The 20,641-nt window shown below is 33.4% G+C and overlaps 1 protein-coding gene and 1 long non-coding RNA gene across 10 annotated transcripts; one reads left to right on the forward strand and one right to left on the reverse strand.

Moving 5' to 3' along the window:
- The first annotated feature begins 210 nt into the window (after positions 1–210).
- LOC106677226 (uncharacterized) lies at positions 211–14,223 on the forward strand. Of its 5 annotated transcripts, none has more exons than XR_010843821.1 (4): positions 211–397; positions 3,831–4,057; positions 5,133–5,309; positions 13,925–14,223. It is a non-coding gene; the product is annotated as an uncharacterized lncRNA (long non-coding RNA). The 5 variants fall into 5 exon arrangements; XR_001342564.2 differs by having other exon boundaries at positions 5,133–5,208; XR_010843820.1 differs by lacking the exon at positions 13,925–14,223 and adding an exon at positions 12,778–12,998 and having other exon boundaries at positions 5,133–5,208.
- Positions 3,984–19,621, reverse strand: LOC106677225 (uncharacterized). 5 transcript variants are annotated; one of them, XM_067048867.1, is made up of 6 exons: positions 19,525–19,621; positions 19,355–19,423; positions 17,159–17,418; positions 16,183–16,278; positions 12,755–12,894; positions 11,433–11,580 (listed from the first exon to the last, which is right to left on the reverse strand). In XM_067048867.1, exons 3-6 carry the CDS (start codon positions 17,387–17,389, stop codon positions 11,433–11,435), a joined length of 615 nt encoding a protein of 204 aa, XP_066904968.1. In that variant the 5' UTR covers positions 17,390–17,418; positions 19,355–19,423; positions 19,525–19,621. The 5 variants fall into 5 exon arrangements, 3 of the variants coding, with proteins under 3 accessions (XP_014270503.1, XP_066904968.1, XP_014270502.1); XM_014415017.3 differs by lacking the exons at positions 11,433–11,580; positions 19,355–19,423; positions 19,525–19,621 and adding an exon at positions 3,984–4,207 and having other exon boundaries at positions 17,159–17,915; XR_010843819.1 differs by lacking the exons at positions 11,433–11,580; positions 19,355–19,423; positions 19,525–19,621 and adding an exon at positions 4,051–4,207 and having other exon boundaries at positions 12,739–12,894; positions 17,159–17,914.
- Between the last annotated feature and the right edge of the window lie 1,020 nt (positions 19,622–20,641).

Genomic DNA, 20,641 nt, shown 5'->3' on the forward strand with positions numbered 1-20,641 from the left:
GACCTGAACCAAATTTACGCTTCTTTATAGACAAAATTAAGTTGATAATTTCACAATTTTGTGCTAATTAAAGGGTAACTTTGGTTCAGATACAGGTAGACACAAATAAAGCTCTTATTAGGAAAATAATCACTGGTACCCCGTGGCTCCTTACCTATTCATATGTATTGTAGCAATATTGCTGATTAAACATATGATTTTTATGACCTTTACCTTAATTAGACTTACATATAATCCCATGTCCATGTGACGATTATTATTGAGCTTTTCTTTATATGTTAATGATTTTTTTTCATATATTGACATTAATAGTTTCGTAATGATCGAACAAGAACATACTATGAACATCACGACGTCGTCAAAAGCCTTCCATATTGGATATCCAAAGTACATTAACGTAAGCCAATTAAATTATTTTATATATGTGTAAATAGGAATCAACTTTATATTATCGTTCGACCATAAAATATTTGTTACTATTGACAAATTTTCAAATATTGTTATAATTAAAATCTGATTCCAATACTAATATATTATTGAAAATTTTTAATTTTTCACACTCATACTTTTTTAGATATCAGAGATCCATCATCTACATCATTTATGTTGGAATGAACTTCTGTTCGATATTTTCGATTATATGGTCTTCAAAAATGAAACTTCAAACTTTTAGAGGGGAAGAGGTGGAATATTTTTTTCTTAGACGATTAAAACAAAATAAACATTTGACTGTCAAAATATTTACGTGATAAATGCTTATAACTACAAAATTTTACCAAACAAAAAATTACCATTCTTTCGGAAAACGTTTTAAAGTTAACTTTAAACTCGAAGAGGTGATGGAAGTGAAATTTTAAAGGAAAATAATAAAAATTACTTTATATTTTTAACTAAAATACTTTCTCAAAAGTTATTAGTTACGGTATCGTTACTCTAAATATTCTTCGTTTCAAAATGGATAATTATGTTTTATGTTTAATAATATATATGTTTGAATGGATGTTGAAATCATAAGCAAAGAGCAATAAAAACATGACTAGGGCAATAGACCGACTGGGACAGTTAACATGATTTCTCTTGAAACTATTTTCCTAACCAGGTAGTAATTTCCCATTAATGAAACTAGGTATTGATCGCGTCACTTACAACTATAATATACGAGAAAGAAATCTATTCTATCTATTCTGAAGTCCTGAAAACTTGCCGCTAGTAACTACCAATTCCTCTGGTTCTAAACCTATTCCAACACCTTTCCTCACTAGACATTTATACCTCCTTATGTGAGAGATATAGGCATTCATATTCTTATTCTGACAGCAGAGTTTAGAAGATAAGTCTAATAGAGTTGTCAGAGGACACTCGATGGGACCTGTTGTAAATATCAGCATTGCAAATAGTATAACTTAATCTCTTACCTCTCATCATATAATGTGATTAGCCTATCTTACACCACCATGCTGTAGAATTTCATAACTTCCAATTTGCCTGCTGTTTTTCGAGCTCAGCACGCAATGGATATTTTCGAAATGTTTCTTTATTGTAAAGTTATCTCTTTAATAAATAATTTATATTCGTGCGAGCAGTTTATTTTATTCGTAATTACGGAGTTAAAACACCGTATTTTTTCTGCTTAAAATTTTTAGTGCCAAAAAAATGCTGAAAATTCTAAAAACCTATCCGAATAGAAAAAATTATTTTTACTTCTAACTAATCATATTTTTGAACAAACTATACTCTAAAATGTTCGTTGTATTATAATAAATTAGAATAGCGTAACTGTGATTGATAACAAAAACACAACTATTGTCACTACATCTTAAAGATTGAGGACATCAGAAAGGTAGTTTATTGGAGAATCTTTTAGAACATCTGATCCAGTTTATTATATCTCAAGATAAGCCACATGGATTATATCATTATTTCATAAAGTACACGAAGCCAATTAATCCCTTTTATTAATTCCTAATTCCGCTAATTTCTAAGCTTCATTTAAGAACATTAAGAAAACGTAAACAAATATATTTCCTGTTACTATTGTGATGTCAAAAGCCATTTCATTTGATTAAATAAAATAAAATTAAAAAATCTTCTTTAGAAGCAAATATTTTACATAATCCCTGATTATTGTAATATTAATTAAATAATTTGCTATGTATCTGTCAGAATAATCGCTGAAGGCAATTATCCAAAAATAAGTAATTAATTAATTTTTTAATTGAGTCCTACTAATGATAATAATTGAATTCATTTCCAAAGGCCTATTTTATGTTTACCAGTAACCAATTAAATACCTTTATATTTATAAAATATTGTTATCATTGAAAAAATATATTATAGTAAGGAGTGGTATTGGGTAATATATTACTATATAAACTATACCGAGGAACAAAACATTTATTTTATGATTACCATAAAATTATCGAAATGATCCAGATAATTGGTTTGTCATAAAATATTGTTTACATTATGAATTGTTTCCCAATGTATCTAAATAGCTCCTGATTTGGATGATTCATGTCGTGGGGTTAGTAACGAGGGTGTGGTCTCCGCCGTGGAGTTCCATTTCTGAAGAACCCTTCTCAGAACCTCTTCTCTATTCCGTCTTCTGACTTCTGTACCTCTCTTGCTTCTTTGTCCATTTTCCTGGTCGAGTTGTCCTTCCCCTTTTCTCCCAGCTCCCCTTAGAGACGTCACCTTTTTTAATCTGATTCCTCATTGGGCATAGGTGACAAAACGCCCCTAGGTTAGCGTCCTCCCTCCCAGGCCCGAGAGGGGTGGGAAAGTTCTGACGTATCTAGGAAGAGTTTCAACCTGCCTTAATGGCTTCTGATCCTTCGGCATGTGACAAGTACTGTGGTACACTAATGTGTGAAAGTCTCTGATACGAGACTACTGTGGTATACGAACACAGGTGTCCCTTAAAAAAAAATCCTACCTCGGCCAGGTATCGGAACATATGGCAAAAACTTTAATAATATCGATAATTATTAATACATCAATATATATCAAATATTTAAATTATAAATCGAGCCACTTATCGAAAAAAATAAACTTTATGGCGGGGATAAGAACCAACAAGTTGATAGAGGTCCCTATTGGGGGAAAAAATATTGTTCTGTAAAAATTGTAGTTTTTCTTCATAGTAATAGAACAATAAAATAATTTAGTTTTTATGGAAAGATTAAAAGTACTTTTGAGTAATTTAGTTTAACTTTAACTTACTGATATATGGAATATATAGTAAGGGGAAGTATTGCGATGGTGAAAAATGTCTAATTGCAGTTTTCCAGATAACCATGTTTCACAAAATGGTGCCAAGGTCCGTCCATCGCGGTGTGTGTGATAGAGTCGATTTTGACCAAACTAGGTATTATTAAAAAACTGCATAGCTATCTTTATATATTAAACAAGCTTTAACTTCAGTGCTAATAGACATCGTCTAATGTTTTCAGTGATATTATTATTATTATCCCAAAATAAATACACTAACTACTGATTTTTATTATTTCGTTATGGAATTTTGTTTTTTTAAATACGTTTATTGATCGTAAACAGCCCTACTAAGGGTATTTTTTGTGAAATGCTATACTTTTGTTTTCCTGCTATAGTTGGTTATGAAACTAGCAAGGATTCAAGGATTAATTTCAGATCAAAGTAGGCTAGTTAGCGGGAGTTGTGTGATAAGCTTACCGCACCAAATATTTAAGAAATCTTGTAAGAGAGGTAATTCAGCAATTCAATGACAAAACTTGTGTTTTTTTTTTTTTAACCATACATAAAACTAAGGGTGTTTTATCCATTAAATTTTACAAAAACTCTTGTTGTCTCAGATGCTTATATTGTACAACATACTTGATGAAGAGACGGATTAAGAAGAAGGGTGAAAACATAAAAAAGAGCTTTGAAGCGTTAGAGAAAGAAAATAGAGAAAGGAGAACAAAAAAACAAAAAAGAAGAAAGATGATGCTAGAAAACCAAACAAAGTGAGTAACCAGCTGTCCGGATGAAGAAGAATCTGTCTTCGGCTGAGGTTGAAGAAGCTTGATGTATTTTATAAGTGAGTAAGGTTATCTTTAAAAAATCTTATTTCACAATTTATAATTTTTATTCTGACAGAACAAAATATCCTTATCCTTTGTACATGTGAGGAATGATCGCCACCGAGTTAAGGAAATTGACTTTTTTGTTTGTCAGCCTATTCCAGTAACTGTAACATAACAACATAGCTAGGTTATACCTTACTATAATATAAATCATTATTTATTCTGTACTACAATAATTACTGTATTATACTATACTATATTGTGTTATTTACAATATATTTATATAAGTATAAAGTTCAAATGAAAATATAAGGAATAAAAATTATGAATAGGTTGTTAGAGGAAAATTCCATTCAAAACTTCTAGTCTCTCAAATAGCAGTGAACAATTAACAAGTCAAAGTTTCGACGATTCAAGCAACAGCAGGACTGATAAACAGTCACATAAAGAATCACAAAGCTAAAGTCATGTATGGTATTCATAACTTTCGTTTAAAAGGTTTCATTGATTTAATGCGACATAACTTCATCATAAACAAAATATATATATATATATATATATATATATATATATATATAAATAAGTCATTTATTGTACCTATAAAACAATTTAAAAAATGTGAGAAGGGAGTTACTATCCTATCATTATAAAACTAAATTAAAAATATATGTCGAGTTTGGTTTTCTCAGCATATTACTGAATTGTGTGAACAAACGTAGAATGTCTCCAATATATATCATTCCTTAAGGATGTTGAACTGTTATTTAAACTTTATATAAACATCAGTAGTCTTCATTTCCTAATCATTTTTTTCATGCTGCAATTTTTACACTCTGATTATACTAACACGTAAAAATTGCTCACAAAAGCCTATTTCATTATATTTATTTACTCAAAATCATCGTATCTTATAAAATTATTATTATCGTTGTTAAAAAAAAAAAAAATACAAAAATAATATATTATGTGATAAAGCAAGTAAACACTAACGTAGTACATCGATTCTAGAATACATTGCTAAAAATGCATAGCTCATTTATTGCTGAAGTTAGACTAATCAAATATTAAATTGAGATTATTTATTTCCAGAGCATGACAGGAGTTAAGGTTTGGACATCGCGATTTGGAGGCAATGAAAGCTCACTATTGAAGCGAGTAATGCGAGGTGAGCTGCCTTCACAATACATACGTATTTATATCTTTACTGATTTTTCTTTAAGTTGGTCTATTTCTTCACTACTGCAGCTTGTACTTTTTGGCTAAATGGTTAGTAGCCTGTAGTTAATAATTATAATTATTTTTTACCTCTCGCAATACAATTTTTATTTGACTGATACTCTTACTACTTTATAGCACTACAGTCTCCTGGCCTTCCTCCAGCAGCAATCCGCAAGCGCCTTATTCTGTGCCACTGTATAGTTTCGAACGTCTAGATATTCTCTGTCATTATTTGCCATACAATATGCCCACCGCAGCCTTGGTGACTGACGACTAAAAAGGGGCATAGTCAGAATCCTCTAGAGTGTATAGAATAGATCAATATTTTTTTCTAGTCTCCAGGTAACATTTCACTGGTCCAGATGTTTATTAACACGTTATGTAAACACTTAAATAGTTCCATCGATTCCTATTTAAACAGTTCGGGCAGAAGTGGGGGAGAGGGGGAGGGTGAGTTGATGCTAAGCACTGTATCTTTCATGGTCCAACCTGCTAAGTGCCTAAACGGGTGGTTTTAATCCACCTTCAAAGAGTAGAAGATTCGAAGGATTATGGTCTATCTCTTCTTCCCCTTCATTGGGTAGGGACTCAAAATATTTCCCGATTAATTCATCCAAACCCTTATTATCAGTAAATATGGTCCCTTCCCCATATGTATATAGATAGTCGGTATTTATTAGCTTAAATGGTTTTCTAGTAACGTTGAGTAACATTTTTAGACTTCATGTTAGAATTGGAATATCGATAATCACGACTCCATTTCTTGTTTGTTAGCATTACTTTGTTGTCTCAGAAGGGATTTTGATAACCTCGGTTCTCCTAAACACCTTCGGTTCCACGTAACCAATAATTGGTCATGATTTAAAAGGTATTGTTCTTGGCAACTATTGAGGTTATACAACCTTCACCGAAAACATTAGAGGTCCTTTTAGAAGATAATATCAGTCACCAGTTCAGTTTCAAATTCAGTCAAACTGTCAGTTTTCCCTGTGTGTAAAAAGTAAATAGCAAAAGGGGAACGGCACGGAGATTGAGAACCGACGGGATTGCTAGACCTATTTGTTTCATTTCAGCTGCTCATATACAACAGTAACTATGTCCAAGGATCACGATTTTGTTGTCGAGTTCATTGAAATTTATAAAACTTCACCCTGTTTGTGAAACATAACAGATGCAGGCTTTCACATGGCTAACATAAGGGAAGGTGCTAACACTATCCAATTACAGAAATACTAGGGATATAATAATAAGGCTAAAAAAAGGGCTACAATGACTTCCATAGTGAGAACTGATCGGATCGTGTAAGTTGAAACCTTCTTCCGAACTGAAATGATTCGTGAATGGAAACTGAAACTGAAATGGGGACTAATATGACCGTTTAAAAGAACCTCAGTCTTTTTCTGCAACGTCTACTTGAAGATTATTACTCTTATACTAGCTCTTATTTAACGTCCCATTATCAATATCCTCATGTGGAAAGCGATTGCTTGCCACAACCATATTCGTTGATATTGCGAAGTTCATCAACCTTTGACCATTATCTTTAGCCTCTTCGTGGAAGCTGTCGTTTCCAAATGTGGGCTCATAACAGGCTTCTATTCCAACGTAGGAATTGAGCTGTTAGCTTTCATTTCATCCAGCTTTTAGTTTCATATAAAATTTTTAGTATGAATTAATAGTTCTTTCAAGCATGTCATAAAAAGTACCCTTGTCTTCCTCCAAGGTGTCCTCGATGGGTAATGTGCTTACATTGTGGAAATTTTTCTCGAATTCCGGTCAAACCAATTCTGGGGCTGAAACTTTAAATGATATGCAACCGATCTGAGCTACCTTCTAACAACAAATTCGATACAAAAAGTGTGTTGATCATTGATACAGTTCCTACCAGTCTATCTGATCTTCTAGATGGCAGTCATATCTAAGTTGACCCGGTTAACCAGTTTTAGGAGCAATGGAAGTGCTCCGGGTATAACATTTTTCAGAAACGATCCATTTTATAACTGTTCACATCTGAGGCAATTGTGCTGGGTTTTACTACTATTTATTTTCTGGCAGTGCGGTAATCGATTCTCTCTACTTAACTAAGTATGGTGGTTGGACTGGCACCTTTGTACTTGCATACTTGAATCCGATCTGAGGTGACTACGTAAGAAAGGTGGTCCTAGGATGTGTACTACTATGTAACCTTAGTTTGTAGTGTGCTTTGTGTGCAGTATAATATGTGAGTGTTGATGTAGGTGTTTCCCCAATCTGAAAAGCAAATTGCAATTGCATCCTATGGGCTGAGCAATGGTATAGCCACTCCCAAACGCAATTTTACTGATAACAAGAATAATTTGATTGGCAGTCGAAGAATTTGGTGGTGAGCCCTCGGAATAAATCAGACCTCACTTGAGCCAAAGTTGATGGGTAACCAGTAGCATCAAACCCGTCTTTCTTGTTCTAGTTTGATTACGTAGGAACAACCTTTTAACCTTGGAAAAGCCCAAATGTAACAACAATTGTCAGCCTACATCGATTTCGTACAGATTATTGTATGAGCAATGTAAACAATTTTTATTACTTTAGTATTAAAATTTGGTGACGCAGACGTCGGCATAGCGACATCTGTAAATGTTTTGTTTCTTAATTATTAAACTAGTATCAGATAAGTACATCTAACATTTCTTTGAACAGCAAAATATGACTGTAAATTATCTGATGACCACGTCGTGAGTTTCTCATGCTTCTTTACCAACACCTTATATGAGAATTTCGAATGTTGCTGCATTCGGCGAATATTAATCAACTAATTTATTACAATAAATTACTACAATAAATTACTACAATTAGGATTGCAATCCCCAATCACAGATTTTACTTTCTTTTATATATCGTACAGATGTCCGGTCTAGGAGGCTAAAACGGAGAAGGAAACTATGTAGTCGACTGGCGCGTACCTTCCACCGACGGCAAGATTCCTATTGAACTTTTTTCTCTTGTTCTCGATACCGCTTCTGTTTAATGGATTTCTTAATTCTTACCAAAATCCCTAATTCACCAATCTTGGGGATTTAAAACTATCAGAAACCCATGGTTAACAGGTACACCCTTAGGGGATAGTTTCTATAAAATTACTGTACAGTAGCGGTTTATCCCCTACCAAAGTACGGCGTACAACATTTTTGGCTATTCCACTTCCGTAGATGGATGGTGAATAAATATAAAATATTTTGAATTATTTTCTAAAATTATACATGATTTTGGTTTTTATTATTTTTTCCCTTACATATTTCATTTTTTTTTTTTAGTTTTTTATATTTGTGTTTAATTTTTCGATTATTTTAGTTTTAAAACTTTCTCTCTTTTTTCCACCAAACATAAAACAGAATTATAGTCAAAAGTATAAAAATTATATAAACAATTTTAAATATAGTAATAAATATACATACATACAAATCTAACATGATCATCCACACTTAATAATCTATTAAAATTCAAAAGAGCACTCTAATACATGCATATAAAAAAAAATAATAATAAATAAATACACTAGATTAAAAGTAATAATTCTAAAAATATACCAATAATAAGAAAAAGGATTAATAAATATAAAAAGTGATAAATACATAAATAAAATCATCATGATTGGCGCGACAGCCCGTTACCGAGCCTGGGCCTCCTCTAGTAGCTTTCACCAGGCCGTCCAGTCTTCCGCTGCAACTCTCCAGTTTCGGGTTCCTGAAGGACACGGGCATCCGTAGATACAGCGTCCAACCATCTCATGTTCGGCCTACCCACTTTTCTCTTTCCATATAGCTGCTCGGATAGGACCTTATTTGGGATGTCATTGCCGCGCATCCTAGCCACATGACCCATCGGAGTTTATCCAATCTTATATACTTGACAACATCATTGTCTCTGTACAAGGCCGACAGCTTCGCGCTCTTCCTTCTTCTCCATACATTGCCCTCTCCAACAGGTTCAAATATTTTTCTCAAAATGGACCTCTAGAAGACCAAGAGTCTTGCTTTATCGATTTTAGTAAAGGTCCAAGCCTCGGATCCGTAAGTGACAACGGGACGTAGAACATAAATAATACAAAAGTAATAATATATCTAGAAGTAATAAATATGTGCTTTAAAAGAAAAAAGTAATAAACATAAAATTATATAGCTATATAAAACAATGTGCAATATATGCATGCGCTCCACAGAGGCACATCACCTTCCTTATTAGTTACCATGCATGTGATGGCGGATGATTCCCAGGGAGTCCAGGATTATACTTTCTGCCATTTTCGTTACGACATTGAAATAAACACAGAGTTCCTCCATGAAGCTCCTTGTGCTTTGTATAGATTCACCAGCTCCGAACTAGAGGCCTCTCATGTTAAAGTCTCTTTCCTCGAAGCAATCACGGAACGTTTCTTTTTGGAAAGGGATATATTTATTATTCTTTCTTTTCTCTTTCTACTCTATTTGTCTCATGTTAAAGTCTCTTTCCTCGAAGCAATCACGGAACGTTTCCTTTTGGAAAGGGATATATTTATTATTCTTTCTTTTCTCTTTCTACTCTATTTGTCTGGTGAACGTCACTATGGGGTCCAGAATGAATCTTGACTTCCCTGTCTTAGGGAAAGCGACAATATGAGCATATCGTACCTACACAGTAGATCTCGTCGAGGAAGTGCAAAATTTCTTCCTTGAAGGAGCTTCATCAACTCATGCTTTACCCTCTGGTGACGGCGTGTTACGAGGAGACATTTGCTGGTGTTTCAGGCATTCTGTTGCATTTATGACAGGTGGACACAACTAACTGAGCTATCGCTGATACTTGGAACTCCACAGAGGGATGGCATGATTGATGTTTAATTACAGGGCATTGGACCATTCACAAGCCGTAAGAATCTGTTTGTCATAGAACAACTTCTTTGCTTTTTAGGCTTTCCGTGAAATGACATAATCCAATCCCCTGCCACCAGCAATTAGCCTCAACGCCCGATCTATCTGCACATGCAGCATTTTCGGAACGTTAGATTATTCAGCCGAAATTGCGGTATGTGCAGATAGATTGGCTGTTTATCTGGGACCTCTCGGACTGTGAGGGCTCTACGGTGGTGAGACTGCGTTTGAGGAATGGGTTAATTTCAGGTGGCAGGTCAAGGAACTTGGACTGGAAAGGGCATCGGATACATTGAACAGTCGTTGAGCAATGGACCAGTGTTTAAAGGAGCCTCCCATTGGCAGCGGATCAACTCTAAACATAAGGATAACTCCTCGGAGCGTACAAAATCACCATAGAGGTGTTCGCAGGAAATCCGATAATAGTCTTGACACTCCTGCGAATCATAGTGTCGATGCCCTCCAATATCGCTGGACGTAGCATTGTGAGGGGGGCAGTTTAGAAGGGGTAAGACCCGGTAACACATATTGGTTGACTATGTTCACCTTCTGCTCAGATTTAAGCAAACAAAAGGGGACTAAATTATTTAAATTCTCATTCAACTTAGTCACCAAATCTTCGTTGAACCGTAGCTCTCCCGAGAATGTGTATTCTAAATATTTGTTGGTCTCACCTTTTTCCATTGTCTGGATGCTATCTCCATTCTCAAGGGAGAGCCTCGTCTCCAGCTCTCCTTCATTCATAATGATTCCCACACTTTTTTGAGGATTTAAGGATTAAGCCAAACAATATTTAAGCAAACAAGAGGGAACTAGGGAAACTCCAGCTCTCCTTCATTCATAATGAAGCCCACACTTTTTTGAGGATTTAAGGATAAAGCCAAACCAATTTCCTTAAATGTCCTCTGAATGGTGACAATCTTTTCGTAGCACCCTTGTTGTACGCTGAAACGCTTGGTCATCCACGTACCCTGTGAGGACCACACAGCCTTGGTCACTATTGAGCTCATAACCAAATTATTTAGTATAGTCTTGATAATATAATTTTTTAGTATAATTAACATTTAATTTATAGTTTAATATAATTAATATTATATTAAACCACCTTCATTTCAAGTTTGTTATTATATAAAAAGATTTATTTAACCTTAAAATCATACAAAAACAACATGTTTTAGTTTATTTTTATATATTTTTGTAAGATTTTTGATGAGTATCCTGTTTATGTCGTATTGTACATTCGAAGAATTAGATGAGAAGAAGCATTTAGGGAAGACGAAATCTTTTGCTAGTTTAAGCAGTTCCTGTCCTGAGAACTTTGAGGCAAACCTGGAAAGTTTAGCGCCGAGTAATACCGGTTGATTAACCTGGGAGATTTATACTGCACCATATTGTCTTCCGGCCTGACATCTTTTTCAATCTTCTTGGATTTTCTCCTATAATGTGGGCCGAAACGTCGGACAAACATTAAAAAAAGAAAATGATAAAGGATATTTTCTATTCACTTTGACCAATCCCCGACAACATTGACATTCCCACAATTCATTAAAGAAAGACAATCATCATTGAAAATAGCCTATATTTTATAAGGAAAGATTACAACCATATGCCCAAAGTCTTTCAAATAAAATTTATCAAACCAATAAAGTCTACGTTACTTCTATTTTTAAGAATACAATTTTTATCATAAACATTCTAAATATTTATTACCATATATCGTGTTTACTGAGAGTATTATGTAAGAGAGTTTTATGCAAATATGATGAAATTACAAAGAGGTATTCCAAGCTTTGGAAGATTTGGTTAAGAGTGGGAGTGTTTTGATTCAATAATAAGTATGTGATCGCTTATCTTATAGGTGGATTTAAAGTAATTTCAGCTATCAAAGTCAATACTATACAAGTCATGGATTTTTTCAATTTTACTTCATTATTTAAAGAAAAAAATTCTTCCAACAAAGGGTTAATGCTTTTTTATTTATTAATTTTATTAGTTCATCATACTCTGATGACGAATCGTAATTACTCGAATATCTTCACTAAGAAAAAAATAAAAAGGAGTCAATATCATTCAATACCATAACTTTAAAAATGATTTGAGTAAGATTCGACATTTTTATCAGAAGAAAAACTTGAGTTTAAAGCATTTTTGGTTTGATGGAAAATAGATGAATAATTTCTCTGAACCAATATTTATTTATTTTAATGTTTTTCGGTCACTAGGATAATTTACATTAAAATTAAAAATTAATGAAAGTTAATTACAGAGAAATGCTTAGTTACTTAGAAGTCAACAACTCATACTTAAATGGAAACTTTTAAAATGAGATAGTATTTATAGAAATGTTAACACATGCTACTATTAATGAGATAGTATTTATAGAAATATTAACACATACTACTATTTATAGAAATGTTAACACATACTACTATTAATGAGATAGTATTTATTGAAATGTTAACACATACTACTATTAATGAGATAGTATTTATAGAAATGTTAGCACATACTACTATTAATGAGATAGTATTTATACAAATGTTAACACATACTACTATTAATGAGATAGTATTTATAGAAATGTTAACACATACTACTATTTTTGCTCACCATGTCCACGGTTTGATCTGCAGTCCATTCTTGAAATAGATGTGGCCCCTGCTGCAGGTTGATATGGCGAAGGACACCAGGCTCACCACAATGCCAGCCATGACCATGATGTACCACCAATAGAGCAAGATCTCTTCCTCCTATTAACATAGGCTGGCTATCTTAGGCTAGGCTGTCTTTGATGCTATCAAGCTCATTTCAACTATGTACATGCTTCAATTATATAAATTATTGTTAATATCAAGTGTATTCAGATGTTAAATCAGCAATATGTTTTTATATTATAAATTTTAAAACAATAATCACAGCATTTTAAAAGTGGAAGAAGAATTAAGATAAATCACTAGTTCTTGATACCAGAATAAATGTCGAATTAATGCTGTTTGGAAGATCACAAAGACAAAAAATTTTTGGTTATATTAGTTCGAGATAGTTTAATGTTGGTCAATCCAGAATTCACACATATCTTACTGCTTCACTGGTAGGATTCCATTGCACTTTTTTGTCTTCGAAAATTGGAATTTCAAGTACATTTTTCAACGTTTACACTAATCATCCATTTGGTAAAGTATTGCTCTAGATCATTAAAGTGATTCTACAAAGTATTTCTAGATGTTATTATGTCATTATGTTGAGAGAAAACTGCTGTGTGAACATAGCTTTGAGGGTAAAGGGAACGATCCACAAAGAGTTATTGTAAAATAGAAACTTGAGTCTTGGAGGGTTTGAGTCGTATATTCAATATAACGTTGTGCTAGCGGGTGACGAGGATGGTCACTGGAACAAAATCATAAAAGAAAATACAGTAGAGTATTCTTATTCATCAATAAACGACCATCACCGCAGCCCAGTCGCGGTTAGGACCAATAAAACTGCTTGTTTTATGTTAGTTAATTGTTCTTTTAATTTTTCAATTTCATTTTTATTATTATTTTTTTTAAATATATGTGTATTATTTTCATTATTTATTTATAGTTGTTTATTTTCATCATTATTAATTGTAACATATTTGTCGTTAGGGGAGTCTTCTACAAAGGCTATAGCCCCACATTGCAGCTGTTAAATTAGCGTTTTCTAAGTACCCATACTCATTACAGGCCGATCAGATATAAAAAATAAATAAATGTAAAAATTTACCCAACTGATACTTAATAAATCATTTATTTGTAGGGTGGATGCTGAGTATGTCCATACACAAAATGAGGCTTCAGAGCTTTAAGAGCTTTGTAGGATGCTAGAACAGAAATGTGGAAATAAAAAGAAATTGATCAGAAATAATTCACGATTTTGAAGATGTGTCATGTCAGAGGGGCCGTCCGTGTCCAATATTTTGTGTGGTTTCGATCTCGATAACACTAAAGACAAATCAAGTAAACGTTTCTAGCGGTTGAAATCAAAAATAGTTGGTGTTTATCCCTCACCTGTGGAAAGAAAGGGAATGATTTTTATGTTTAATAAAGTGTACAATTCGCTAAGCTTAAAGTTTTTATTTACGAGTAGTAGTTGTTGACAATAATTGTATTTGGTAGAGTATACTAGATTGTAAACCTGTAATGTGTAAATAAAAGGGACCGAGACTTTATCCTATAAGAACAAGATACATGGAAATATATATATATATATTTTTGGTAGAATATGAGGATTACCAAATATATGAAAAGTGTGAGCAGCTGAACTCCGCCATTAAGGTCTTATTTATTCTTACTTTATTTAGAAAAAAAGTCGAGTGAAACTGATAAAATTGTTTCATTAATCCTTAATTCGTAGACCATGAAACAAAATGGCGGGGGGAAGTGAAAAAATGTGAGCCCTGAAAGTCTCTTTTCGAGCACGAACTAAATTCACTAATAAATTTGAGCTCTGTGACTAACTCAATTTGGAGGAGCTGTTGAGGCTTGATATACTTTCTCTTACTATATTTCCATTTATGTAGTTGAAGTAAAACGGTAAAATTACTATATATTACCATGGTTGTTATGACATTAGCAAAAACTACTAACTAATCTTTTTACATCCATAGAAACATGTATTTTCTCCTGTAGTCCTGTAGTGATCAAATTCTTTCATAGTTGGTACTAATGTTGCTTTTATTACTACTGATAATAAGAGATGATTAATATATATATATATATACGAAAAAGCATCAATTCCAAAAATACTGTATGCTGTAAATGTATGGTATCGTGGTGTAAATCGCAAGAAAAATTTTGAAAAACTAAAGACATTTCAAAGGCTGATAGGAATAGAAATATGTAAATGCTTCAGTACACTTTTTTTCGCATATAGTCTTACACACAGATAACATGAGTGCACACTCACTCAATAACACAAACATTAATGACCCACTGACTGAGGAAAAAAGACTAAAAATACTTCAACTACAGCATTTTAAAAAATCAGTGGAGGTAAAATGGGTGAAAGGCCACTCGGGCGTTGATATAAACAATGTTTATATACAAAAATACATACATATACACAATGATATAAACAATTATACATACTCAAATCTTTTGTATTGTAAACATATAATATATGTAGTATGCCTTTCATGGCATGGAATATGTATAAAAGAAATAAATTATCTCTTTATGGGGTTACCATATACATATATATACATAAATGGTTGATTGTATCATTTAAAATATGAAGATGTTGAGGGTTGCGGCCAAAAAGAACACAATAGTTGAAAACTATTTGACCGTAGCACTGACTATCTTCTTCATATTTCAAATTAAATTATACTTCACAAAAAGCTTTTTTAAAAACTCGGTATTTAAACCCTCTCAGTCTATTAATTAGGATAAGACCTAACTCATATCACAGATCACTTGATTGGACATTAATATGACAGAAATACAAACTTTTTGTTTTGCTTTTTATGTTTCATGTTAATGTTTAAAAATTAAAATAATAAAAAAAATTAATTGCTAAGAGTTTTTTTCTGATTTATCGACTTTTTTCGGTTTCCTGTTGCTAAATGGGAAAATGAAATTTATATAATATTTTTAAAAAATTGACATTTGTAATGGAAGGTATGGCCCTCAACAAATCTATGCCTGACATAGTTTAAAAACTACTGATAAATTTTTAAAAAATGATTAACAGATGTATCACCTAAATTATGCTTATTTTTGGGTTTCTTGAAAAAATTCAAAACTTTGATGACCCTTTTGTATGGTATTGCTAGTATTGTAAATAATGAACCAAAAGAGTACGAACTAAACAACTTGTTTGTTCATATTTTTTGGAGGGATAGGCACTGATAAAAGAAAGGAAACATGTAACAAACTCGTTGGTTATAATAGTTCCTTCTTTTTGAATTTAATTATTTTCACTTTATTTTTAATTATTTTCCTTTTTGTTTTTCTCTGTAATTAATATGAATAAAATATTATTAAGTGAAAAGATAATAGCAATATTTCACATACCGTGCGACAAATTTTAGATAGTTCCTTTAAAACATACTCATCTGCTTGAATCCATATAAACGTGGAGTAGTTTTGCACTGCAAGGCCCAGAAAGATCTGCAATAGAGCAAGAGTGTTAACTTGGAGCAAATTAATATTTCTATCTTCTAGAACCGGGGTGGACAAAAAAACCAACCAGGCTGGAATAATTGTGTATGTAATGATGTTAACTCCATAACGATAAACATAACAAACACTAATATAAAATAAACGAGATGGTAAAAATAGAAGTAACATGGAAACACTATCTATAGTTTCTCATTTGATGGAGGTATTTAAAACAAATTTCATCAGTTAAATACGGTATAAAAAGATTTATTTATTTATTAAGCAGAAATATGCAACCATTGGTTTCTGAAACCTTATAATTTTATTATTAGAAACTTATTGAAGATTTGCTAACTCTACTGTAACCTAGATCAAATTTCTTCCTACTGGTATACTTTCACTTCTCTTTGATGTTTTGTTTTTTTTTGTTTAAAATACCCAACTACATACCAGGACCAGGAAGATATATAGCATAAGAGTCTGCGGTAAATTATACTTCAGCCGTTTAAAGATCTACACCTAAAGTCAACATAATTAATTCCTTATTAACATGGACGCCTACTGCGGCTTTTGTCAGAATTATCTGTATTTAAAGTGGTTTCAAGTCACATTTACATCATTTGAATTATAGTGAAACCTATTGGATTGATTGATAATGTGTATAGGTTCATAAGATTCAAGATTCATTCCAGAACCAACATTGAATTAATACATATTTTACGTATATAAGCATATTTATGAAATGAACTTTCCTCTTTAGATACAAATATGGGCTTTGATCTATACATTTTATTTGAAAACCTTATGAAGATAGACTACATTAGGCCAGAAGAGATTATGACTATTGAAGAAGCAGACGTCTCCCTAAATGCTGAGATGATGATCTTACCTGAACAACGAGGCACGGGAGGAAGGGGAACTTGGCAAGGGAGAGCGAGATCACGTGCTGGGACAAGAGTGCCACTCCAAAGCTGAAGGGAAGCATGACGTTGCCAGGTGGCTTTCCATTCCTACAGTACTTGCAGCTCTGATAGGGATTGTACAAGGTGCAAACCAGTAAGCTGCAGATGGACCAGGCCAGGTTCAAATAGCCGTAAGTATTGCACTTGAGGTCTCCCATTGACGCTGTTCCAATTTTGTCGGAATCAGCTAATTTTGAAGGAAAAGGTTATAAATAACTGTGGAATTTGAATTAGTTAATGATGCCTTTCAACATATGTTTTTGAAAGTAAATGATAAGGAATTCATGCCAGGTTTTCATTTAAGTATTTTGATTTTATTTTGTAAGTTTGTTTCAACTCCCAACCGAAAAGAATATATCTCAAGACGACTATCACAGAATCTGTCAACAGACTAACTTACCGCATAACTGAGATAGTTATAAAAAGCTGTTTAGTCGCAGGGATTATATTCATACTGTTTCAGAAAAAGAAGTCAAATGCTGTCTTTATTCTCCCCAATCTAGTGTAAAATTATTATGTTTCACATTTAACTATTATTAGGATACGTATAAATTTGGGAGTTATATTTTACGCGGACAATATTATTGATTTAATTATGAATTTCGTAGGTAAATTTACCGTCTGAGGCAAATGTTGCCAAGTGTCTTTTATGTCCCACGTTCAATAATATTAACCGTGTAAGGTGAGCTAGAAAAGGTGAGATAGTTTATGTTATATATAAAGCTATGGTTACTGTTGGTGATTAGATTAAATACCTTGGAAACATGTGTATATCAATATAAGTTCTGTTCCAACAGCTACATTTAACAGCTCGGAATTGTACGGAGCATGCGCAGTGCAGCTTTTGGGAGGGGGGAAACCCGTACTACGCAGGGGGAGTCTACTCTACTCTCCTTTTAAGCAAAAATGTCGCCAAGAGCCAGGAAGGTATCATAACCCTACTCTTCTGGAAAGCAAAAGTGAAGCTGGGCCGTTCGTAGCCCAGCGAGTTAAAGCTTTGACTGGTTTGTGACTGCAGTGGCGCCAGTTCGAATCCGGCTTAGGGGGTCAACTTTTATTTCTTTGATGGTTCCACGAAATAAAAACTTGACCATCCACTATAATGAATATTTACGTTGAGGTTAATGTAAATGTCCGCCTTCGTAATTTAAACTGAAACAGTTGTGTGTGATCAAAAAATTACATACAAAAGTAAATTTCATGTGGGTCCCCAGTCAAATAGGTATAACGGGAAACGAACTGGCTGACACAGCTGCCAAAGAAGCTTGTACCCTATTTCCACTGTCTGATTGTAACTTGGCGATGTAAGATTACCATAAATCGGGTCCGACCCAATGCAAGGAAGCATTGGTCCAAGGTACCTGAAACAAATAAAATGATGACAATACTTGGTGATACTCAACCTCTATCGCCAATCATCGAAAATCGCCGTGAACAATGCATCATAACCCGACTCAGGGTCGGACATACAAGATTAACACACAAGCACCTTCTTGAAAGAAATCCTTCACCGACATGTTATAGTTGTAAATGTACCCTGACGAAGGAGCATATCCTGGAACACTGTTCGCGTCTGGAATCATCAATAACGTATTTTGGCCTCCGGGGACAACGTTCCTAAAGGAGAACAACCTATACCAAGAAATGTAACCACGAAATCCAGAATACGGCACCTAAAAATTAAGCAAATAAATAAATAAACTAAAACAGAAGCCTGCCTGTACCAGGCAGCCTGTTGCTTCCGTTACTTCTCTGCTACGCCTCTGAAAGTCTCATAAATCCCACATTTTTGGCTTCACTTTTTCTTCCAGCTTATCCCATCCATTATATTTCTTCCTACAAGCTAAGGGATGGGCATTAGGCTCCGCCACTTGAAGGTAACTTTAAACTTTATATTTACCGTAAATGTGAAGAAACTAGAAGTGGTAAATATTATTTCCAATAATTTAATATATGTATGATGATAATCCATTCAATGTGAACATTAAGGACCCCAAAATATATTTATTGGAGAAAGTTGTTAATTAAAAAGAAGGATTATTTTTTGGAATACTTAATATTAACAACAAAAAAGTAACTGAGAATTAATAGTAATTCAAGTCAGAAAAATACTGTATTCTTACGTAGCAGTAGAATTGAAAAGATTTTTCATTTCTTTTTCATTAGAATTCGTACCAATAATATTTTGTCATCTGTGGGGTAATTAAATTACATATTATATATTTTAATTATATACATATATTCTGTTTGAATTAACTGATAATGTTTATTAGTCTCATTAGATAAACATTACCTTTCATATTTGTGTCTTCTTTTAGTAATTTATTATGATTTACTTTGAAAAAACATCCATATAAATACGAGTATATCCATATTGTAACGATGTTATCTGGTCGATCGATTACAATCGAAATTATCGCTGAATTAAAACAGATGTTTTTGGACAGTGTGTAAAAAAAAAAGAGTGTAACTCTAGGTTAGTTAAATTGTTGTGAATATTTTCGTTCCTTTGCAATAAAAAGTTATATTTGTGGTTTGTTTCTTGGCCTAGGTAATACGGGACAATTGGTGTCAGAAGTGGGATTTTGGGTAAGAAAATTAGAAGAAACTATTTTTTTTTTTTTTATTGTAGATTGGAAGTAAACTATTGAGTTACTTGGAAGAATAAGAGGTTAGGGACAGTTATCACACGGTCAGGCAGTGAATATGGAATTACTTAGGGAAATGGTATCCACCATGGATGTAATGAAATCAGGCCAGGATGAATTGAATAAAAGTCTGTCTGTCAAGTTCAAGAACATTGAAAAGGACTTAGAAAGCACAGGGAAGCAGGTTGGAAATTTGGAAAACTAGCTAGGTCTGGACTCTGATGTTGAAAAGCAGGTAAGGCCACAGAAAGACGATATGAAGGTGAGGACGGAGTGGAGTGTTGTATTGGGAGAATCGATAGTAAAGTTGACTTCCTGGAACAAGAGGTCAAGCCTGTTAAGAACGGAGGACGTAACGCGGATTTGCGATTGAAAGGGATGCTTGCAACATGGAGGAAGACGCTTTGGGTGCTCCAGCTATAATCAAGCCTTCAACATACGACGGAGGGTCGTCAAGGCAAACTAATTGTAGCAGTTCAAGGCAGCACCATCGACTGGCAACTGTAATGACCAGCAATGAACGACTTCCCTAATCGTTTTATTGCGAAAGGAGACTCCGAATATTATTCGGAGCGTGTATGCTAACTTCTATAAGAAACGTCAGGACTTCAAATATTTTCACGATTTTTTCAAATATATATATATTATATCAAATATTTTCAATTTCGATAAGCGATTGTGTGGCCCTTATCTGAGGCAGGTACATGGAGAACGATTCAGGACAAGAAAGCAAAATCCTGGGAAACCGATGCAACAGCTCAG

Source organism: Halyomorpha halys, unplaced genomic scaffold (genome assembly GCF_000696795.3).
Source record: "Halyomorpha halys isolate HHAL.00 unplaced genomic scaffold, Hhal_1.1 Scaffold91.1, whole genome shotgun sequence".
Taxonomy (NCBI): domain Eukaryota; kingdom Metazoa; phylum Arthropoda; class Insecta; order Hemiptera; family Pentatomidae; genus Halyomorpha; species Halyomorpha halys.